At 34.2% G+C, this 23,688-nt stretch overlaps 1 protein-coding gene across 10 annotated transcripts in view; it reads left to right on the top strand.

Annotated features, from left to right (window-relative positions):
• The window catches only part of MEF2C (myocyte enhancer factor 2C), a 133,233-nt gene that overhangs the window by 61,283 nt on the left and 48,262 nt on the right, over positions 1-23,688 (top strand). For all 10 annotated transcript variants that reach the window (XM_050986518.1, XM_050986517.1, XM_050986521.1 and 7 more), the window contains one exon: positions 8,286-8,489. In XM_050986518.1, the coding sequence (XP_050842475.1) occupies positions 8,286-8,489 (204 nt within the window). The remainder of the gene's footprint in view (positions 1-8,285; positions 8,490-23,688) is intronic.

Here is a 23,688-nt window from a genome sequence, read left to right as displayed (position 1 = left end):
GATAATTCTTGGATAATATAGTCTTTACAAATGTATACCAGGAATGTATCCCTGGTAATATTGTTCAGTCTCAGCAAGGTTGTGAGGTTGTGCTAGCTTTGTCAACAGACCATTCAAAGAGACTGTGACTGCTTACTTATTATTCCACCATCAGCAGAATCAATAGCCAAAAAAGTTAGCATTCACATCTAATGCTAGAAGTTCCTGACTGCTACAAGCTCTTTCTGCAGAAATTTCAATTGACTAGATTGGAGAAGAATTCTGGTAACACTTCTAGGATGGGTTAAAAAAAGAAAAAGAGGGAGATCACTTGGAAAAAAACGTGTGAATTTTATTTTCCTGTGTTTTCTTTATTGAAAGAAATAATTTATCTACCTTTGCTATGGTCAACATATGAAGGAAGAATTGTATTCCTCTGTCTCAGAAAAGTCCTTGTGTTTTTCCTGGGTTTTGTATAAATGTGAAATATTTTGTTATTTTTAACGATAGCCTTTTGTGGTCTGCTTCAGATGAGAACCATCTGAAATTTTTTTCAGCCATACAGCCAGGGCTGTCCAGGCCTAAAATACATAAGCGTAATGACATAAATTATATTGTCTTACTGTTATATAAGGTCTCTCACAAAATATCTTATTAAATCCATGGTCTGTAAGCTAAATCCAGAGGTATATTAACCCAGGAATGAGGGCATATTGACCCAGCGATTTTCTCCTGTCAGATCTGGAACACTCTCTTGCATTTAATCCCCATTTTTTATTCTAATTACTATTAGGAAATATGAAGCCTTACATGGTGATTTCTTGTCCTTATGATTTTCTTGCTCATTAATTTTGCATTTTTTTCCTGCTTCTGAAGAGTCACAATTACAACTGAGTTGATCATATCTCATGCTTCTGCACAGCATTCATTTCTTTAAATTTGTAATGAGCTGCCGGGGTCTTAACTTTTATTGAATACCATAGTAAGTCTACACTTCAATATTAAGGTGTTTAACATTGAGACACCCTTTTAAAAGCATCACATCTGTGTAAATCTGTATGGTACAACAGTAACATACACTTGCTGTTTAAAATTTTCATGCCCAGGCTTTTTACCATTCTCTAATTTCAGAATATCTGCAAAGCTATAAATTGAGAATTATGAGTTATCAGCTCATTAGAGAACAAAGCAAAGCAGATATTAAAGTAAAGTTATGGGCCAAGGGAAGAATATCCTGGAAGGAAATGACCATTTGCAGGAAGACCTAGATTTGTTCTACTGACTTTGATACCTAATGCTGCTAGTTTCAAAAATAATTTCAGCCTCATGTATCTATTTTTGTCTGTGTTTCAGCTCTATTTAAAAGGAAAGGGTAAGAGATTATTGTCTGAATCAGAAGTTTCCCTGTAGAAAGAGCAAAGAACATTGAATATTAATGCAAACATGAGCACAAGATAGGTTAAAAAACCCCATTTTCTCCACCTATTTACTTATATTTTCATTATTACTTCATGGGGCATCTTCATTTTATCCAAGACATAACATTTCCCTACCTGTCTCCAGGGAAATGTTTTCACATGAAAACATAACTGCTTGACGATGCACCTAAGCATAATTTTTTGTTCAATTAATCTTTGTCTTAAACATCCCACATTTTATCTTTTACATATTTTTATTAATTGCTTATATTGAATTTAACACAGATATATACTTGAAATATAGCATTAAAATTAGACAGTGACCTTGGTTTTTCAGTCAGGTTTCTGCAAGAAAAGATTTGTACCCCAAGTTTTCAAGACTCCTAATTTGTGGTGATCTGTACAACTCTGGAAATACTTTTCATGTTATTGAAGACTACCTGAGAAGTAAAACTTTAACAGGGCTACTGAAATGAGCCATGAATTTCTAGAATGCAATATTTTGAGGTTAAATAAGTTTGTATTATAAAATGATGTTCTGAACAGTTTGGAGTGAATTATCCTAAGGTAAATAGGTCAAATTGCTTTTAATTTGAAGCGTGAGCAAGAAGCCTAAGTGAAGAGAGTGCAGTACATCTGCCAAAACAACAGAGCAGAAAAATAGTGCAGACACAGGCACAGTCTCGCTGTCTTGCAAGGAATGGTTTAGAAACCCCCGGGGAAGAAAGAGCTAGAGGTGGGAAGCAGAACTGAAGCCATTGTGGAAAGGAAGAAGTTACACTCTTCCTGTTATGACAGGAAATGCAGACAAATGTGCTTCCTGACCATTTGCTCAGCAGGGAATGAAATATTCTTTGACCTTTACCTTATGAACATTTTAGCAGCACAGAACTTATAAACATGTTTTTTACTATAAACATATGTTTGTACCTGCCAGAACTGGTGATAGCATACAAAAGCAAAACAAAACAAGTCAGCTTTTCTGTATATTGTATCAGCTACTGTGTATTTGAGATTATCTCTTTTACCTAAAATTTGTACATATCTGTAGATCTGTCTATAAAGGACTTAATCCTATCTCTCTATTCAACAAAATTAAATGAAGCATCAAATATTAGCTTTTTTTATTCTTTCATTCCTGTTTGGTCTTAGATCTTAATTTATAAGTTAAAATGAGAAGCATATTGATACTGGCTGATCTCCTAATTTTTGAGGTTGCTGTATCATCTTTAATTAATATATCTTTCAATTTTATCCCTCCTTTTTTTTTTTTTTTACACAGAAAAAACTAACAAGATTGACCCTCATGACTTGGATTTGGGCAGACTGAATAGTATCACTACTTTAAGTATTTGATCTGGCATTTATGCACAAAGATTCTAAAAATGTGGTGTAACACACAAAGCCTTCTTTTTTTATATGGGTTAATCATGAACATTTTATTTGTTATGGCTTTAATTTTAGATCATCCTCTTAGAACTCCTCTTTATCTGGACTATTCATCAAGTCATAGCACAGTATGCTTGGGGCTTTCTGGGACAATAGCTCATTTACCAGCATAAATCAATGCTGTCTCATCCCTGTAAGTTATGCTGGAGGGTTACAAGAACACAAAAGCGGTCTGCTGAAAGTCTTTTATTTAATGTGGTATGCCCAAATATTGCATAAAGGAAGGTTTGTCTAGATCAAATTCTGCACTGGTGCTGTTTGCCAGTCCCATTTGAGAGTTATTGTAAAGATTGTTTCAGCCATACTTCTTCAGATGACAAACGGTTCTAAACAAGAATCAGAGGAAAATAAGAGGAAAAAGGGAAGAGAGAATATGACACCAGTTTTTGCCTCTCCAGTAGTTATCAACAGGATAGGCTTAGGTGCTTGGCAGTGACATTTTAGTGAATAGCCCCTCTGATTACATATAGCCAACTTGGATTTATGTTTGAAGCTGGGTAGACTACTCAGGTAGAACCTCCTATTTATCACATACATCATATCTACTGCACTTGCTCTAGTCCCTGTGTCAGAAATTTAGACATTCCAGAATAAATAAGGACAAAAGATGACATTTCGTTTTGACAACATGGTGTCATTATCAGATACTTCTGTGCATGAGTGATTCCTCTTCTTCACCTGTTTAATGGCAGGAAATATACTTGGAAAGCATTTGTGAAAATTCAGTTTCTCATTTTCCTATGTCAGCAGTTATATATCTGTATACTCAGAACAGAAGAAGTAAGGAAAGCACTGATATTCTGACTCTGGCTGGACTGAATCACTTGAAACATCATGGGACTGCTACTTTGGAAACAGTGTTAGCACATGTACTGTGACTGCTAGTGACACATATGGAGTAATGTTATGGTTCAGCCCCTCATAGTTTGTGAAATTTCAGAAACATTCATTCAAAGAATCCAAATTAAAACTAAACTAAAGTGAACTAAACTAATCCCATGAAAAGAAAGACACAATCATCACATTGCAAAAAACATAGATCATGTATCCTTAAGGTTGTATTCATTAAAAGAATTTAAGGATACTTATGTTTCTTTACTGGCATGTTAAAATCTATAAGAATTATAAAATTGTTGTTACAAATTTACTTAAAGAAAGACTATTTCCAATGGCTAGCCTCCCAACTTACAAACCCACATAGCTAAATTAAAATTTAGGCAGATGAAAGAATTTGTGATTGCAACCAGCTGAAAGTACCTTATAATTTATATAGTTAAAGTAAGTTTAATTTAATAATTATTAAAAAGAAAGTCTTCTCCACACCAAATTGCCCTCTAAATTAAGCATATCAGTGTGTGACATGAACACTTGAATTCAGACTCTACAGCTTCACTTGCAGATATAGAATAGGCTATTTGAAAGCTGTTTCCAGGGAACTGAAGCGCCAGAGTTGAAGTTGAAAATCACCCTTTTAATAATTCTCTTTATTCAATGCCTTTTTTTAGCACATTTGACCTTTAGTTAGAACTTCATCCAAAATATATAAAAAGCTCACCTTGATTTATATCAAGGAAATTGAAAGTTACCTACTTCATTGTAAGTATTTTATAATCAAGTAATATCTTGATTAGCTCACACCATACAAAGTCATAACCATTAAAGCTTATTTATATACCAGAATGCTTCAGACTTTAGTAACCTATCTTCTTGATATCACCATTCTTATTAAGAGGACAATTACATTTATATATAAATACATAAAAATTAAATAAGTAGATTAACTGTAGTTTTAAGATAAACATAAAAGACTTGTGTGTTTTGAGTTAATACAAAAGGATAGAATTTGGCTATTTTTGATAGGATTCAGAAATAATTTTGGTGATCTGCACACCCTGCTCTTTTTGTAATATATATAAAACAATGCATTCAAGCATCTCATACAAGTATTTAGAAATTGTATCATTGTCAAAAACATCTTGTTTTATATGCACATGCTTGTAAAGGTCTTAAAGACCATTGAATATTTGCCTCATTTCTGTTCCACTTCCACTCAACTTCAATTTTTCATTATTTTCACTCTGTCATTATAAAATATTCTATCCCAAAAGGATCTCCTAAACTGCTTATCATTCTCCTAAAAATAAGTAGATTTCTTACCTGAAAAATCTGCAAATTAGCAGTGATTTAGATAGTGGGGATAATTAGGCATATGTTCACTAATATTGTCAGGAAATAACATGTAATGATTTTGATTATTGATGCTGAAAAAATTAAATGTTACAGAGATATCAAAGAGTATGCACTTTTTAGGAGCATCTTATTTGAAATATTTGATGAATTTTCTCATAGTTTGTGTGTTTTCCTTCAGTGTCACTAGCATTATGTCAAATGACAAAGTAACATTGTCAGTTGTTATATGACACTACCAAGACTTTGAACACAAATTATAAGACTATGTCAACACATGAATTTTTTTGGTGATGTAGCTACAGTTTGTATTCATGACAACATGACTGTCTTGTTGATTCTCAGCATTAAGTCAGTTCAAGAATAATCAGAGATTTTTCAGTGAAGATTCCACACTGTCTTCCAACTAGACAAAAGAAAACAGAAGTTTTAAAGAATTTATGCAATTTTTACCTCTCCATAAAACCTTGCACTACTAGAATATTATCTGATACCTTAGAGAATATTTATTAGATGGTGTTTAATTTTAATATTTTTTAATATGGACAAGAATGGTTAACATAGAAGAATGCACGCAAAAAAGGTAACTTCATTTTTTAAATGGCTTGAAGAGTATTAGTTATTTTTTCTGAAGTCACTGACATGATGTTTCACTATACATTTGAAAAGTTCTCTATTATAAATTGTTATAAAAGCATCATAAATTTACATCTATGTATATGGATTATGTATGTGTAAAACTAAACCATTATTAATTACATATTTAAAAAGTAAAATTCCAAATCACAAGTAGTGAAACAGTAGTAGATACTATTTCCTTTAATTCTTTGATTATCAGTTCCAGAAGGCATCATCTGGGCAATTTAGAAAATATTAGGAAGATAATATAGGAAGATCAAGAAATTAAAACTATATCAAATTCAGAGCAATTATGATTATGTATTAAAGAAAGAGAAAATGAAGATCTATATTATTATTATATATCTAGATTATTGTGGGTTTTTTTCACTGTCCATAGAGTGTAACTCTAACCAGTATCACTCTGGTGATAAGTATTATGAATGGAGTATCTCCTGTGCAGCACAGCCAGGTGGTTTTTCAAAATATTAAGGAGTTTTACCTAACAGTAAACACAAAAGGTGGCTTTAAAGGATAGTTTTCTTCTGGGGAGAACTTGAATGAAAAGCATGCTAAATGCAGAGATACTCCACCTACAGCACTGTGGTCAAAAAATTGACTGAAAAGCATTAGATGCAGAAAAATATGTTGAATTGGTACGTTTTATTTTCTGCATCACTAGTTATTTCTAAAATGAGCTTTTATATATATATATATATATATATATATATATATATATTATATATATATATATATATATATATATATAAAACCATATATGTGTGTGTCTTTCAAGCATTTCATTGCATTTTTCTGTAATCAGAGAAACCATTAAAGGAATATTATTATTATTATTATTATTATTATTATTATTATTATTATTATTATTATTATTATTATTATTATTATTATTATTATTATTATTATTATTATTATTATTTAGAAATCGAGTGAAGTTTTGTTACTTATCTCATTATTCACACCAAATATCAAAAGCCATGATAAACAAAGTTAGAAAGAACTATAAATTATGCAAACTTGAGACTAGTGCTGTAGAAAGTGGTTTTTTTAAATGCTTGAATAATTGTGTTCAATGGCCATCCACCTTTTCTTAACAGTATGTTGACAGAAGCTTAAATTATTGAAATTAAAATAAAAATAATAGCAATCAGTATCCAATTGTGAGAAAAAGCTTTCACAGTATGGACACAAAGCCTCAACTTTCTGAGAGAACCGAACAAATAGGGATTAGCAATGCTTAAAAAGTTACATTTTCGTTGGCCTGACATGTTGGAATTTAAGGTAGTCTGTGGCTGCATTTAGCATTAACTTGTGACAAGTGTGACAAGAAGTTTAAAACTTAAAACACTAGCCATATGAATCTCAGACAGACAAATCTCCTTTGCACAGCATTTATGTGCAGAGGTGCCACTGTTTATGGATATATAAAGGATGGTAGCAACAAACATAGAATCAGGCAGACCAACAAACTTGGTTGTGTGCCTACCTTTGACATACCAAGTACGTTGACCATGTGTTAAATTCAATTGATTATAGGCTTATCAAAACCATTTTTTCGTTAAAAATTCCAGTCAATGAAAAGTATGAAACAGAAATTGCACAATATGAAGAAACAGAGGAGAAAAATTCAAGCTTACAATTAGCTTAAACAACTCTTAGAAGTTTAGTATTTCAAGTCACATGTCTAACTGAAACTTGTAACCTAGTGCAGAAAAGCATATAAAAAAATTGTTTGATGTGCAGGTCTTTCATTGTCAAGACAATCCCTGTGGAAAATTATGGTTTTGAAGAGAATAATTATAATTTTCATACTGCCTGAATTTTGCATTATGTAGGGGCTGGCCTACTGAGAACTTGCAAGGACATCCCTATTTCTTTCCTATATAGTATGACCTAAAGCCCTTTGAACTAAAAATGCCAGTTCATATTCCTAAGTATATGGCTTGAAATGAAATAAAATATGATGTGTGTGTTCAGAAAAGACTTTGTTTCAAAGGCTGCTGACCAGATATTTTCTTTTTTCATGTTTTATAATTCTCTTTTCTCATGAGTGCCATTTTTTCTCACTAGATATTTCTTAAAAAGAGTGTGTTTAAATGAGCGATGTATCTCTTTTGCAATGGTTAAATGCTAATGAAATAATTTCTTTTCTTCAAAGCTAGCGGGAGGTGGAGGGCTTGAAATCAGTCAATTGAAAAAAAACAGAATTGTCTGCACTTGTTCAAAATATTTACAGCTGCTCATCTGAAGTGCATTTTGCAAATGTTGATGGGAAAGATGTATGCCATCTAAAGGATATCTGAATTTAAAAATTAAAGTTGCAGTATCGACACTTCATAACAACACTAAATGAAAATATTCCATGGTCCTTACCGTATTTCAAGTATCCCAAGTTTCATGCAATGATAATTAGGTATTTCTCCCTTGTGTAATACATACAACACACATATATATATTCTATTTTGGAACTCTTTTATGTTTATTGATTTGTTTTCTGAGCATGTCAATTCAAAGACAAAGCACGCAGATATTATAGCTCCGAAATAAAGGAGAAAGACTACAGAGAGCAAGTTGTGGTTTTGTGATGGACCTTTTTTTTGCTTTTCTTTCCAGGTGACTTTTACAAAGAGGAAATTTGGGTTAATGAAGAAGGCTTATGAGCTTAGTGTTCTGTGTGACTGTGAGATTGCTCTAATCATCTTCAACAGCACCAACAAACTGTTCCAGTATGCCAGCACTGATATGGACAAAGTGTTGCTGAAATATACGGAGTATAATGAGCCACATGAGAGCCGAACAAATTCAGATATTGTTGAGGTAAGACTTTGTGTTTTGCTCTGAGATGGAGGTACTCCAAGTAGATTATACCTTCAAGTGACATAGCAGCAGGAGAGCAGAACGAGCTAGCGATGTATTGGCTTGGGCATTGGAGGTGACGAAGCCAAAGCTTCAGGAAATCCACATCTTTTGTCAGCATTTTATCCTTCTGAGTCTTGCAGAAACTTCTGCAAACGGATTTTTGGCTCCCTCTTTTCCAGGTTTCTGTGCTGCTTTGTCACTTTGCTGCATTAATTCTCTCCATGCCTTGACCACTACCTACCACCTGAATCTCCTGCTTGTCTCCTAGTCTCTTCCAGGGACAGGCTCTCTGGAAGACATTGCAAACTTTGTCTCCACAATCAAAAAACTATAATATTGTCTGTCCAGACAGAATTAAGAATACATTGTAAAAGACGTGGAAGAAGATTCAGAGGCATTTTTTGGTGGAATTTGACTGCTTTTCTTAGCTTTTTAGTTGTTTACAGAGGGTGTCTAATAAAACGCAAAAGAAAAGTTGATTTACAATCTGCACAGTAAAAAAATATCAGCTACTCACACAAAATATTGTTACCATAATATAATACTGACAGTATCAAAACAATAGTGTCAGAATGCTAGAAACACTGGTTTTTTTGTTTCTTTTTTAGTTATAAGGAGCAATTTTTTTATTTACAATTACTGAAAATTTAAAAAAAATTAATTTAAAAAAAAATTTAAAAAATAATTTTTTTAAATTCAAAATTAATTTTAAATTTAAAATTTTAAATTTAAACTTCTAATATTCTTAGAAAAGTCACTTTACATTGCAATTACATTTGGATTCAAGCTATGCAAAATACATAAAGTCTTCAATGATTTTTTTGTTATTAACAAAGCACTCATATCTTAGACAGATATCTAAAAAATGGATTATGTGACCTATACAATTTCTTTTTTTAAAGCACATGACTGATCTAATGGTATCAATTAAACAGATAATAGAGAGATGATGACTTATCCTGAGGGTCAGTGAAAATTTACTCCTGAATATGTTGATGTATATACTTAGTTTACTCCATATCTTTATAAAGTTAGTTTCAGATTTTTGAATTATCTGGATGTTGTCTGAAATACAACTTTGATACTTTTGGAATCTTTGCCAGGGTTAGTCATGTTTTTGAGACTAGAATGTAAGATAGTGAGTTATTTATACATAAAATATTTTAAAGGATAAAAAGTTCTGCATAATTAAGATTGTTAAACTTGTTGCAGAGTCACAGTCACACCACCTTAAATGGGCAAAACTGCACACAGGATTATATATCACCTCTCTGCCTATCCTTATGCCAGCATCTAGGAAGTTACTGTTTTGCTTCCCTCCCTATTTCCCTCAGATTCTGCCCTCCATTAGAGGAGGGTGAGGTGCTGACAGCAGAAAAAAATTATATGAGTTAAGTGTATAATTTCTTCCTCCTCTTCATCATTTCTTTTCCTCTCTTACTTCAGAGCCTTTGTACAAACATGAAGCGTTTCTTGCCCCCCAGATCTGGGAAGTCCAAAAAAATTCCAATTCTCGTGCCCAAAATTAAGTCCTTTCCTCTTTTAGTGGCAAAAGGCTGGAATATTCTTAGCAGGAGATTTTCTTGTGATATCTTTTCTTCTTCCTACCGACGTTTGTGTGGAAATAGGTGGAAACACACTTAGGGATTTACGGCTTGCTTTGCAATAAATGAATACTTTTTATCATAAGAACTATGGTTTTCCAAGGATCTTGAATGAAATCTTAAAATTTTAAATAATGTTGAAATTTTCAGAAGGAGAACTCACTGCCCCAGCAAAATCCCTTTTTGCATGAACAGCGGTCCAATTTGGATAGGTTGATCAGCAGTTTTCCATTCATGTATAATTTTCTGGCTATACCCAAAGTTTGGTGGGCAATTCTTTTCACTTTTCTAAAAGGAGAAATATAAAAGTGGATAATTGAAATAAATATTATTTAAACTGAACAATAGGCATAAAAGACCAAATGAAGCGAATGCTCTATCAGCTCTGAGTTTGACTTTCTGCTACATTTTTCAGTGTTCTGCCTGTAACATAAAAAAACAGTCCTGATATGGTGATATATCAGTACTGGTACAGTTTGAGAATCCAAGGAGTCCTTCTCCAGTGTGTAGGTTTTGAACAACAATCCCATATTATCATGCCTTTAATGGATAGTTAACATCACAGTTACAAGTACAGTAGAGGGTGGAGCTTTGGTAAATGGCTTGACTCTTACTGTAGTTTGGGTGTATTTTCAGGTACAGGATATAAATCTGCCACACAGTTAAACTGATCAATTACACATAATCCATATTTTCCTTGTAAGGAAACTTGCAAGCACAACCCTATTAAGGGATGTAAGGGGTCCATCTTCTTTTCTATTTCAGACAGCTAGATTTCACAAGTAAAAGTTTTTAATCTTGACTTCCAGAGCAATCAACAGCAGCTGAGAATAAGACAATATTATTAAATCTGAGCATTTTCAACTAAATGTCTATTTAATAACTATATTTCAGCAGAAGGCAAGGGCATAGCTGTGGTCATAGATTTCTGCACAGTATTCAAGGGAGAAATCTTTTTTAGGCATATGGATGAAAATTTGAAATATACTTGTCAACCATATAAAGGTCTTCAATTTAGTATCGAATTTCTGTTCACATTCAGCGTACTATTAACTATTTAGTCACTTTTAAGTTGTGGTACAACTGTTTTATCAGTCATTTAAATGAGGTGTAAGTTCTTTGAACTATCTATATTCAAAGAAAATTAAAAGAGCAGCTCCTAAAATGTTGTTAATTACTTTTAAGTTAAGTATTCACTGCTATTCAAATACAAAAATTATATAATTTTTCATGCAGATCTGGCTAAAGTTGTTAATTTTATTAAGCAAATTATTTCAATATAATTACTGGGATTAATTATATTTAGCATTTATGAAAAAGTGAGTCTTCAGGCCATAACTTGTTACTTAAAGTAACAACAAAAGAAGAAAACATGGTCATATGTCTAACAAATATCACACTGTTTTTTAACAGAAAATTAGTTCCACCCAGCTTAGAGATAGATGCTATCAATAAATCTATCTTGTTAAAAAAATGGAATGCTAGTAGTTAGAGAATTGTAAAGGCCAGTTACTGCTGTTGTTTAAGGTTTTTCTGGTTTAATGATTTAAAATAGCTCTTATTTTATTTATATATGTATAAATTTTATTTACATGCAATAAATATAACTGAGATTATATTTCCAGTTACTTCATCAAAACAAAGTTGATTAACGTGTTATTTCATATATCTGAGTTTTCAAGTCACAAAAGTTGTCTACCAGGTGAATGTGTTTCAGTTAAAACCCAGTAAATATGCCTACAACGTACAAGAGCAAATAAATGTCAGTATGTACTCATGAAGGAGAAAATGCATTTTACACTCACATTTATTAATTTCAAACAACAGTGACAATTATTGTGCATGGAGATATGCATTAATTCTGGGAAACAAACAAACCAAACAAAAAAAGGGAACAAAACTAAATCAGCCAAAAAAAAAGGTTCATTCTGAAACTCTGTTTAGCATTAACTGGATTCTTAAATTTGAAGTCATTATGTCCTCACTCACCAAACTATTCATACCACAGTCATTCATTTAATTTTGATTCAGTTAAAAAGTGAACATTAATTGCTGGATTTAGTAATTTTTCTAAGGAACAGTAGAAACTCTGGTGAGTTCATTCACTTCAGAGGAGAAATATAACATTTCATCTTATGCTAACCTCCAAGAGTGTATGTAAATTCCAACAATAATATATCTAGCATGATTGATAAGACTATGCAATAACTTACTTTTGGCAATAAGGAAATGGGAAAGAAAAAAATGTCAGCATTTTACAACAGTCAAGTACATGCATTATGTATTCTTTGGATTTATTAGAAATGAGGCCAGATCCTTTCCTGGTTTCTATAAAACAGAAGTGGGTGTAACACAACTTATTTTGGTGATATCTCGCTGCCACACTGCTGTGATTAAGAAGAATCTTGTTCTGTAACACTCTAAGATCACTATTTAGGAGCTCAGGAAAGACCTCAGCCTTAGATGGAAGGGGACAGATTTCAGAGCAGGAATATGGGGAAATAATTAAATATTTGCTGCAAATATAATGAAAAGTGCACTATGCTATAGAAGTCTGTTGTGATTCTTCGTCTAAGTCATCAAGCCATTGCTGATTTAAGGTGAAACTTCCTGCCTGTTTTCTATCTAATTGTCCCTTTTTCCTTCTCATTTCTTTCATGTCAAAGCATCATCCACTGCCTTAGCTTTAGAAGACCTCTAGTGAGTTTTGATTGACTCTTGGTTTTGATTCAGTTTCTGGTATACTGACTTTAATACGCTGCGCCTTGCTCTCTGTGTACATAAACCATTCATCCAGAAATGATTTTGCTAGAAGCTCAGCTTTATCTTTTAGCTCTTTTTAAACCCCCAATCCATCAATTTATTTGACCCTGCTGCTTTTATTGTCTGTCTTTCTCCACCTGACTTCTCTTCATCTTCTGATTCAGTGGTCACTACCTTTAGTTCAAGTTCCCTTGCTAGGTCAGCCCTTTCAAATTCAACCCTGTCTTCAGGCACGCATTCATCCATCGCCTCAGCTCCCCCTTACCATACCACTAATCATCAGTAGAGAAAAAAGCAAACCATGGACTTCATTCATCTCTCTCTTTGCTGACTGACATTCTATGTAATGAATACTAATCATCCAGCAAATATCTTAATTTTGCAAAATTAAGATATTTACCTTAATAAAGTAAATTAAATGGAGATAAAAATTCCATTACCTTCCAAAAAATTCTTCTGTGAGCTCAGTGTCCTTTCTGAAATATCTCTAATAACCTTTTTTTTTGATCTTTCTTTTTCTGGTACATATCTTCAACTTCTCCTTTATTTCTCTCTCTCTCTTTTTCTCTCTCTCTCTAATTTTCTTTTAATCAAGTTTTAGAAGGATTTCATGGTCCTCAACATGGATTTTTACATATAAGAGATACCAACTCCTGCAATATACTGGTATATCTTTCTGCTTCAGTAAAACCTTAACTTCATCTGGTTTTTCATCCATACATTGTCTTACTCTGTTAGGGATTGATATTCCATTACACTTGGTGGTCCTCCATCCTCTTTTGCCTCTTCTTTCTAATGGAAATTAGGTAAGTTTGGAAAACTTGGATTGGGTGAACTCTTGCTTTTAGTGATAGTGAAGACTTCATCAAGAATTAATTCTAGGGAGTAAATTATTTTAGGGACATTTTGATGGGGTTGCAGGTTTCCCAGGGAAAAACAAAACAAAACAAAGATAAGTAGTTCTAATTTGCAATAATATGTCACATTTTTAATTTATACAATTTAGATTCTTTTTCATGGATTATCAGCACCTGGCATTGTCCTTGTTTTTAACTTGTTTTGCACACATGTTCATTCTCTAGCAACTACTGGTGAATTGACCTTCCACAGAGTATTTTCCCCTTTCCAGTGGACTTCTGTATTTGGTGAGGGAGAACAGTCTTAGCGTAGCAGAAGAAATGTGTGCCATTTGCAGTTGCATTTTCCCCTAAGAGGAAGAAGTGGGGTTCTGAACATGTGAAATCCTCCCTGCTCATCCTTTGTGTCTAATGAAAACATACAATTAGCGATGGAAATTCAGTCTTCCACAGATTTGTAGAAAAGCTAGTTTGAACTGAAAATCAAGGGGGTTTTTGATATGGCCAACCACAATGTGTTAATTGGCATACTTTTAAATATCCTTGAGGGACGTGAGTTAAAACTTAGTATAGCTTCAGCACAGTTGAAGGCTGGAGTTGATGAGAATGGCAGTCAGGTGGCCATGGGCAATATTTGTGCTAGAGAGGAATGCCACGGCCCTGTTTTGCTTATGGTCTTACTGCATATTATCCCATCAGTCCTCACAGATGTGCTGTGGGTTCTATAGCACATTAGGTTTAGTCACTTGATGGGGAAGTTATGAATGAGATAACGAGAAAAGAAATTTTCTTCTGTCAATTATTTCTAAAGGTCACAGAGCTAATGACTAGCTAGGAGGTTAATTAGATTGTAAAAGACTCTTCATATCAATTAAGACTCTTATCTGTATAATCATAGTAAATAAACCTATATAACTCTCTAAATGTTCTCTTTTTAGGAAAAGTAAGGCAGCTCTTGTAGCTCCTTTAATGTAATAAGGGTATTTTCTTCTCTTGTCATTGTAACACAATATTGCATATGAACAAGCTGTGAAATACACATCAAGTCAGCTCCTGAGCTGCTGAAATCAGGGGATCTCTTTCAGCTACTGTGGGCTGAAGGCTGGGACAGAATGGAAAGAAAGCCTGTATGTAATAAAGGTTATTCAGGGTGATCTAAAGACAGTACAGTGTATTGGATACTGTGCTGCACTAGGACTCATGAGACTTTGGTTTTATTAATAGCTTTGTCAAATACCGTTTTGTGACCTTGGATAAGTCACATTTCCTTTTAATGCTTTGGTTTCACTATCTTTGAAATGGGGATAGCATTATTGATTTCCTTTGTAAATTGGTTGAAGACCAGTTGCTAAAAAACCAGCTAGTGGTACCAGTTTCACAGGACAAACGTTTGAAAAGAGTCATCTGACCAAAAATTTCCTTTGGATGACTGTAACACTTTTTAAATGTCTTTGTCTTTTTTCATTTTTAGAAAATACAAACCCGACCATTATTGCCACCATCATGTATGACAGAACCAAAGGACTGAATGCAAGATCTTCAGCATTTTTCCTTTGGTCTTTGTTTGCCAATTAATTTGAAATTGAACACAATTTGAAAAATGTGTTTGTAAATTAATGTCCTCATGTAAGTTTTTTCTGTGTTTTTTCTAAGCATGACAGGTTAAAAAAATCTCAGAGGGAAAAATATCTTGGTTTCAAAAGTTTTACAAGTCTGTACATTTTATCAATCTTGATCTCATTTTTAGGAAATACATCTTTAGAAATACATCTTTTCTAAACAAAAGCTGACATTCTTACCTAATCTTATTATTTCATCAATTTGAGACTCATGTAAATAGTAGCTCTTACAAGACCACAAGAAAAATTTCAAAGGTGGAAAACTGTGTATGACAATTCTGTTGTATCCAAAGTAGTCCCTCAATGGGACTGCTGTTCCAGTCAGTGAGAGTCTCCAAAGTAGTCCTTCTACTGAACTCATTCGGTAGCATTTTATTCCCTTTTGCCACTTATCCTCATGAGATTTTTGACTCTTCATACTCCCAGGCTATTTTCAAGTTGTCCTTGATAATTCTGCATCTCCTTGTTGCTCTGCATTTAATAAGTCAGAGACTTTAGTTGCTACAAAATCTAGAAGAAGAAGAATAGAGGATTTCTTATATTTCAAATTAATTCAGTATGTGAAAAAATGCATCAATGGGAAAGCTGCACAATTAATTTTTCATTTTGCTTTATCTCAAAAAAAAAACCAGAAAATTTTTCATTATTATTTATTTTGGCAAGGATTTGGTTAACATGGCTAACATGAAACATGGCTTGTAGTCCTAATGTTATCTCAAATGGAAGAAAACTCACTCACCAAGGAGCTGCTTTTCCATATGTGGAATAAGAGAGAAGGGACAGAAAAAAATAAAATATATCCAAAGTTAATTATTCTGAAGCATATGGTACATGAGAAGCTTTTTTTGAGTGCATTTAGGGGTGATCTGGATGTCCTGTTTTAACCTTTTTGAGGATCATGCCTTTTTTTTTACTTATTCTTTTGTTGTTTTGTAATAGTTTTTAAAATATTTTAATATCATAGTAAATTTTTTTGATTAATTGTTGCAAAAACGCTGAAATGATGAAAGTGAAAAATATGTGCAGAATGTAAACATGTTCCAATTTTTGTTCTTTCTCTTTTTTTGCGATACTGGAATCCTAAAGCTCTATTTCTTAGAGCAAGGTCTACTTCACAGATCACTTTTTCTTTCTCCAAAATATTATATATCTGGCTAAGGAGCTGGAAATATCTTACATGTCTGTGTAATATTCTCAGACCTCAATAGCTCCAAAGTTTTATCCCAATCTAGACAGCGAGAAACATTTGTTGCTTTTGTAATCGCTGTTTCACATAGTAACAGCTTGTTGTATTTTGGTCTGTTTGCCAGAGGGTAGGTTTATTTTTAAATCCCTGCACTCCAAATTTTCTTTATTTTTCCAAGATTGGAAGCAGCTGAAATGCCTGAAGTTACAGGTTGAAGGGCTTGCTTCACAATATGAGATGGGAAACTTGTTCCCTCCTCCCTCCGTTTTTCTTTTTTTAAATTTTTTCCTAACAATGTGCCTTAACTGCTATTTGTCTAAAAATAGAACGCTATCTCACTAAAAATAGCTTGCCACTTGGTCTTGCCAAGGAAAATGGAGAGGAATAGGCATGGAATAGAAGGGTGAGTAATCCAGCTCTATTCATTCACTGATCCCTTTGAGAATGCAGGCGATGATAAAGCGGTTTCAAAAAACCACAGGCCTGACTTGCTCTCTTCAGACTCCTAGGTGCCAATAAATGTTTTAGACCAAGGATACACTTTTTTTTCCTCATGGATCATAAACGCTTTCTGAAGTATAAGGCTTTGTTTCACAGAAGCTGAGTTACTGTCAAAAACAGCTGACTTTCCTAAGGTCCTTTTTTTTTTTTTTTTACTTTCCACATGTTTTTTACTTTATTTTAAGACAAGCAATGACTGCAGTGTTCTGTCAAGAATTACCATGAAATGTCACATTTCTAGCATGAATGAATGAAACAAATAGATGCTTTTCAATGATTTCATGTGCCCTCAAAACTTCACATATCAGTAAGAAAGAAAAATTTATTACTCTGATTCAGAGCAATAAAAATGAATTGATAGACATTACTTATTTCACTGCAAAATTAAATCTTAGCTGCAGAGTATTTCTGCAGATATATACATTTTTTACCTGTAATTGTTCTGAAACTCAAATTTCACCAAAAGTCTGTGGAAGATTGGAATAGAAAAGGGCAGGATCTAATTTACTCAAAAATAAACCTGTTGAGAAACCTGGAAAGCAGGAACTTTTCACTTGAAAAGCTGTCAAATAAGAGAAAGTCAATCTTCTTCTGTACTGCAGTTTTTCACATCCATAGCAGTATTGCAGTGTGAGATATCAGCAGTACTACAGAGCAGAAGAAACACCAGGAAGGGCTGAGCATGTTTTTTAGAACAAGAATGTGTGTTGTTGTTTTGTACAGAATTTTTGCATTTTGTTTTTGGTTGTTTTTTTTAACCTGAGTAACTTCGTTAAATGCAGCAACAGGGTGTGGAAATGTCAGTGCAGTTCACAGGGTTATTTGAGCCTGAGTATTGTTTTGTTCAGTTCCTGTAATGCTGCTTGTGATAAGATTCTGGAGACAAAGGATGATAATTGATGGAAAGGGACTTAAATCACTCTAAAAAGAATCAAGGTCCTTGTATTTGGGTACATCAACTCTTCTGGTCTCCCTCCCCTTGTAAAGCATTTTGTCTTCTTGCATGTTGGCCCCCTCTGCTCTTTGTAATGGAGGCAGGCCACAAGTGATTCCTTTATGCAGTACACAGGGTGTTATTGTGTCTGTGTGGTGTATTAGTAACTACCAAGGCTGAATTCTACTATTGTATCTTCACTTCAAGCACAGAAAAATAGGACACACTACCCTGCATTACCATTTTCAACCTAGATAGTGAGCTACTTACAGCTGTGTTCCAGACACAAAGGCTTTTGTGAGCAAGCCCGTTTTTAATTTTCATAATTAAAATGTCCCTGCTTTGTAAGGCAAATACAAAATGTGGTTATTTACCCAGATTCATACACAGTAGTGATAATGACAAATGTAAAAATACCACATATTCTCTTACCTCACAACTATCCTTAATGCAAATTACTGACCTTGCCCTCTTTTCCCCCCAAGACTTTGTTTCATTAGGTTCCCATAAGCTCCTAACTGTTCTTTGTTAAATCAGTATTGAAGATTATGCAATGCTGAGTTTCTAGCAAAATCAGTTACGTGGTGCACTATTCTTCATATGCTTACACATGAACAAGGGTGTTTTTGATATACAAATGTTTCAAGATACGGGCTCTAAGCTACCACTCATCAGGTTAAAGGAGCCTTATAGTTTTAGAAGTCAAAAAATTCTCCTATGCAAAGCCCACTATTCAGGTTTTACTAGGTCCCTCAATAAAACCTAGAGATGTCAATGTGAGTGTTCTGATGAAATTCACATCTGCCTTGTCACTGTTTCTAAGATAAACATAACTTACTATGGATGCTGCCTCTTTTTGTGATAAGAAATACTAGAATAGGTCTTGTTTTTGAAAACAAAAATTATTTATGGAAGATTTATGGAAGTCACCTTTCAGACGCTGAAGCTTCTCACAAGAAAAAAAAGGAATCCTCCTGCAAATCTGTGCAGAATCATGGCTCTTTTTCTGAATCAGTCCCAGTGTCAGTAAGGGTGGCAGAGCTGGGGCCTCAATAATTCCTACCATGAGTAGCATTTATATCTATTCTCAGAAGTAAAACTCCCTGCCAGAGAATCGTGAATTCCCGAGAAACACTGGCACTCTGCAAGAGGAACTTCATCACCAAAGAGAATAGGGATGAAAAGTCAGTCCAAGCCTGGATTTTTGCCTACTTCACTCTTCTGCTAGGGAGCCAACATCTTAAATTTTCTGCTCAGGCTGGAACACCTTACCCTTGTCATTTGCATGAAGCAAAATACCTGCCTTCCTCTCCTTCCCTAGACTGCACATTGATAACACTATCTTTGTGAAATGCCTTTCCACAGTTTCATACCTCTGGTGAAAGTTCTGTTAAACTTTAAAATATGCTGACTTTTCTTCCTTGTTACAGTAAGAAACTATAAATTAATTATTTGTTTGTGTAGTATAAAATTTGTATCCATCCTTGTACATGATATTGATTAGACCCTGTTTGCTCTGAATCCAGAGAGGCCTCTATGAGTCTTTTCATATAAGACAAATGAAATTGTTGTGAGTTACCAAATTTGAAGGGCTATAAAACCTCAAATAGACATATGGTCTTTTGTTCTACATTTTTAATAATCACAAGTCTATAGTGAGCTCTGAATCAATGTCCATAGTCCAGAGCTGTTATATGCTGTTAAATCTTAAATAACCATTTTCCATTGCATGAGAAAAGTTCCACTAAAACAGCTTCAGTCAACATTTTCTTTAAGCAGCAACCTCTAAATCCAAAACTTACATGGCTGAGTTTTCCTTTCTTAGTTTTGCCATGGATATTTCTATGTATGGTTGCCATTAACAAAGCAAAAGTAAAAGCTATTTTAAAAAGTTGCATGATGAATATTCTAAACAGTTAATTATTTGTGTTATAGACAGATGTAAAAAGTAAAAATCTGTGATACATTGGATATGCTTGGATTAAAAAAAAATTTCAAACACATTTATTTATATCATCCTGTGTGACCTATAGACAATTATATTGCAGAATTATATAAATTATGCATTTTACTTTGGGTTGTTCAAGTAAGTTTTTTTAAATCAAGTGTTATTGCACACAGGCTCTTCAAAGAAAGCAAATTATAAGAGTCAATAAAATTAGTTTAAGCAATACAGCTGCTAGAGATTGGTTCAAAAGAGAGCAAGATCTTGACAAAGAAGCAGTACCAAATGGAATGTCTCATTTAAATATTTAGCTTCCTACAACATAACCACGGCTGCAACATGAAAAGCGAAAAAACAAAAGACTTTTCCTTTTATTTTTTTTAATCCAAGGATTGGTTATTACATACTTCTAACATGTTTAAACATATATCAGTAAAACTTTATGCATTCCTTCTGGCAGGAAAGGTATTGTTTAACTCATGAATAAAAGCTCATAATTATGCTCAGTACTTTCCATCCTATATCTGATAATGCTTTGCAGAAGTATCTAAACTTGCCTTACAAAATGGCAATCGTCATTTGTCCAAAAACCCCATCTGGAGGCCAATGAACATTGTGGACAAACTGTTATTTGACCTCCAACATTACTAGGGGCCTCTACTGTGCTTAATAAGTATTGACCCAATGTGGGTCAAAGTTGACAGTCTTCCCCAGTCCCAGTTTATGAGCCAAATAATTTCAACAGGTTTTCCTCAAACAAAAATGCTGCTACAAGTCAAAGAACTCTGTCTGCTTTCAAGTTCTGTTTCTCTGGCTGAACAAATTGTGCGTTTTTTAATGCACAAATGCAAAATGTTACAGTGAATTATATATATGTTTAACTATCTAGAACTGTCTAGAGCATAGGAAGCAAAGTAAATCTATCCCTTCTAGGAGTACAGGCAGCAATAGGCTTGAGCCTATTCAGATCAAAGAAGAAATAGAACCTGTGTTTCCAGTTAGCATATTTCTAACCACTACCTGTCATGTAGAAAAAATCAGGAACAGAAAAGTTTTCTTAAGAAAAGAGTGTCTTCTTCAAGTATTTGAAAAGTTGCCTGTAGGAGTTAGTATACTTCAGTCAATACCTGAATACCAAGCAGGAATGTGGGTGAAGGCATCTCTGTAGCCCTGGATAGGCATCTGATGCATAGGATTTTTGAAAACCCATTTGCTTGCTCTGGGTCATTCACAATTATTTTGCATACTGCTAGGTTTTGGATCCTGTTCTGTAGCACCAAACTCTTCCCATGCCTCAGATCCTAACATACTGCTAATTCCCTGCGACGATCAGGAGACTGAATAGTAGATATTGCCAAACTGAGATTTTTATGTCCCTAAACCATTTACTGGATCTATTCCATAGCCCTTTCCTGTCACAAGACCCTTCTTTGCAACAAGACAATTGCAGGGTGTGGACTGCTCTTTAGGGTTTTAGTATAATATGTTCATAGCAAGAAATAACATTGCTCATTGACCATTTTCCTACCCTGACACTTTAAAAATTGCTTGTTCCAAGGGCTTTAGAACGAAGTGCTGTAATTTCACTGTCCTGGAGACATTTTCATTTATAGCTTTCAAGTTGGGGGCAGGAAGAGGCAGGGGTTCTTATTAATCAGCTACACTAGAAGAACCCTTGAACAGTTAGGAGCCCTATAGATAACTACACATATGTAAATATAAAATTACAATTCTGAAATTATCTTTTTAAGTAATATGCATGATTAGGACTAAACCCATCTGATAGTAATGCTTATGAGAGATTCACAACTGTATCCTGAACGAGGGAGATGTTTCTTGGCTTGGACTTGAGATGACACATTGGATCCCAAGGGTTATAGAAAATTCTCTTGTTTGTTCCACAGATTAACTTTTTCACTCCTTTCCCATTAATGAATCTGAGAAATTCACCTACTCCTGTACAGTCTTTTTCCTGGAAAAAATGTTCTTAATTCCACTTCCTTCTTCATGAAGGGCAATGGCATAAAATACCTGACTAAACCTAAAAGTTATGAAGTTAAGTCTGCCTCCTACTGGTCTCCATGACCAAATGAGTGGCAGAAATAAAAGAAGTTCTCATCAATTCCTGCTACTGCTATTTTATTTGGGGTGTTGTGATCTACCATACCCAGGGGAAAATACAAATCTTGCTGACTTTGGAATCAATGTAAGTAAGCTTTCCTGCAGTTTATTTCAAAATTTCACAATGTTGAGAAATCTAGACAAACCTCAGGACTGCAAAGCTCTCTATAGGTTCTAGGACCAAAATTTTGCAATTCTGATCTGGATAAATTCTTGTATACTCATGGTTTATATATGGCCCTTGGCCCCTTCATGGAAAGGGTTTTCTAGCATTATTAAACTGAAATTTTAGTTATTTAGGACACTCTTGGTCCCTTTCACTAGTGTAAGTTCCTATGTGAAAGCCTGAGCCAATAAAATCAGTCAGGATCTCTTTGCCAGTTCTTTAATTTTAAAATGTCAAAAGTCAAAGCCATGTTTATTTTGAGGTAATCCCAGTCAATCTTATCACATCTCTGCTTTCATTGGTACGGTTAACTTCTGACTAAATGTTTTGTATTCAGAAAAAAATATTAGAGAATAAATGTTAGGGAACCTTAAGTATTCCTTTCTCATTCTATGTAAGACTCTTTACTCTGCTTATTGCACTGTAGAGGCTGCTTATTGCACTGTAAATGCTCTCCAGAGCTTAGAAAAGAGCTCTGGCTTCTGTGGCAGCAGGTGGCTTGCTGCATAGCTTAGAAGATAGCCAAGATGATGGAAAAAGTGAATGAGCTCAATTTTCTTGCTGCAGAAATATCACTGTTTTTCCATCTCACATCATAATGGTTTCAGGTTCGGTCTGTAGTTGCTCCAAGCTTCTAGCACAAGAAGACTGGGAATAGTGCTTTTGCACCTGTGGATTTTAGCTCATTGTTGGGAAGGACCCTGTATGGTTCTTCCTTATACACAGGCTGAGTATGTTAGGAAAAAATTGTTACACTAGTGGCTTCTGAATATTTTTCTCAGCCAGAAATCAATGTTTACCTTTTTCTCAGGGACACAGTCCCCAAAACACTATTGATATCCATGGTGCAAAATCTTCACATTGGTCAATTCATTAAAACAGAAGCAGTCCACCAGGCAGCTCTGGATTTAGTTTTTTTAATTAAAAAAGCTCCCCTTCTTACCTGTGGCATGACTCTGTGAGGGTCTGAGGAAACCTCTGTGTTATCTAGTGATGTGAGTACTCCCAAGATATTTATTGCCTTTGCTGTATTGTAAGTTGCACCTTCACAACAGAGTCTGAGGAAGGGAATGTATGCCCACCCCTTGACTTCTCCAGCTCCACAATTCTGGCATGGGGTGAGAACAGAGCAGGCAGCCCTGTACAGTGATTTATGCTGCAGGAACAAGGGATCAAAACTGATCAAGAGCCCACACTTCAGTCTTCACCAAGCGAAACAGTATCTATTCTACCCATATCCACAGTGTCCTTCATGTCTATTTCTAACAAGTCTTAGAAAAATTAGGCAGGCCAAAATCTTGTTCTATTTGTTCATTTATCCTGTGGAATTAGGGAACCTAAATTGAGACCAATTTGTATCCCACAGATCTCTCTGTGTAATTACCATATGATTAAAAATTTTAAGATCTCAGACAGTAAGACTATGCCAGGCCAATATACCAATACATCTACAAACCTATA

Source organism: Serinus canaria, chromosome Z, assembly GCF_022539315.1.
Source record: "Serinus canaria isolate serCan28SL12 chromosome Z, serCan2020, whole genome shotgun sequence".
Classification (NCBI taxonomy): domain Eukaryota; kingdom Metazoa; phylum Chordata; class Aves; order Passeriformes; family Fringillidae; genus Serinus; species Serinus canaria.
The sequence above is the reverse complement of the archived record's forward strand: the minus strand, read 5'-3'. Positions and strand labels throughout refer to the sequence as shown.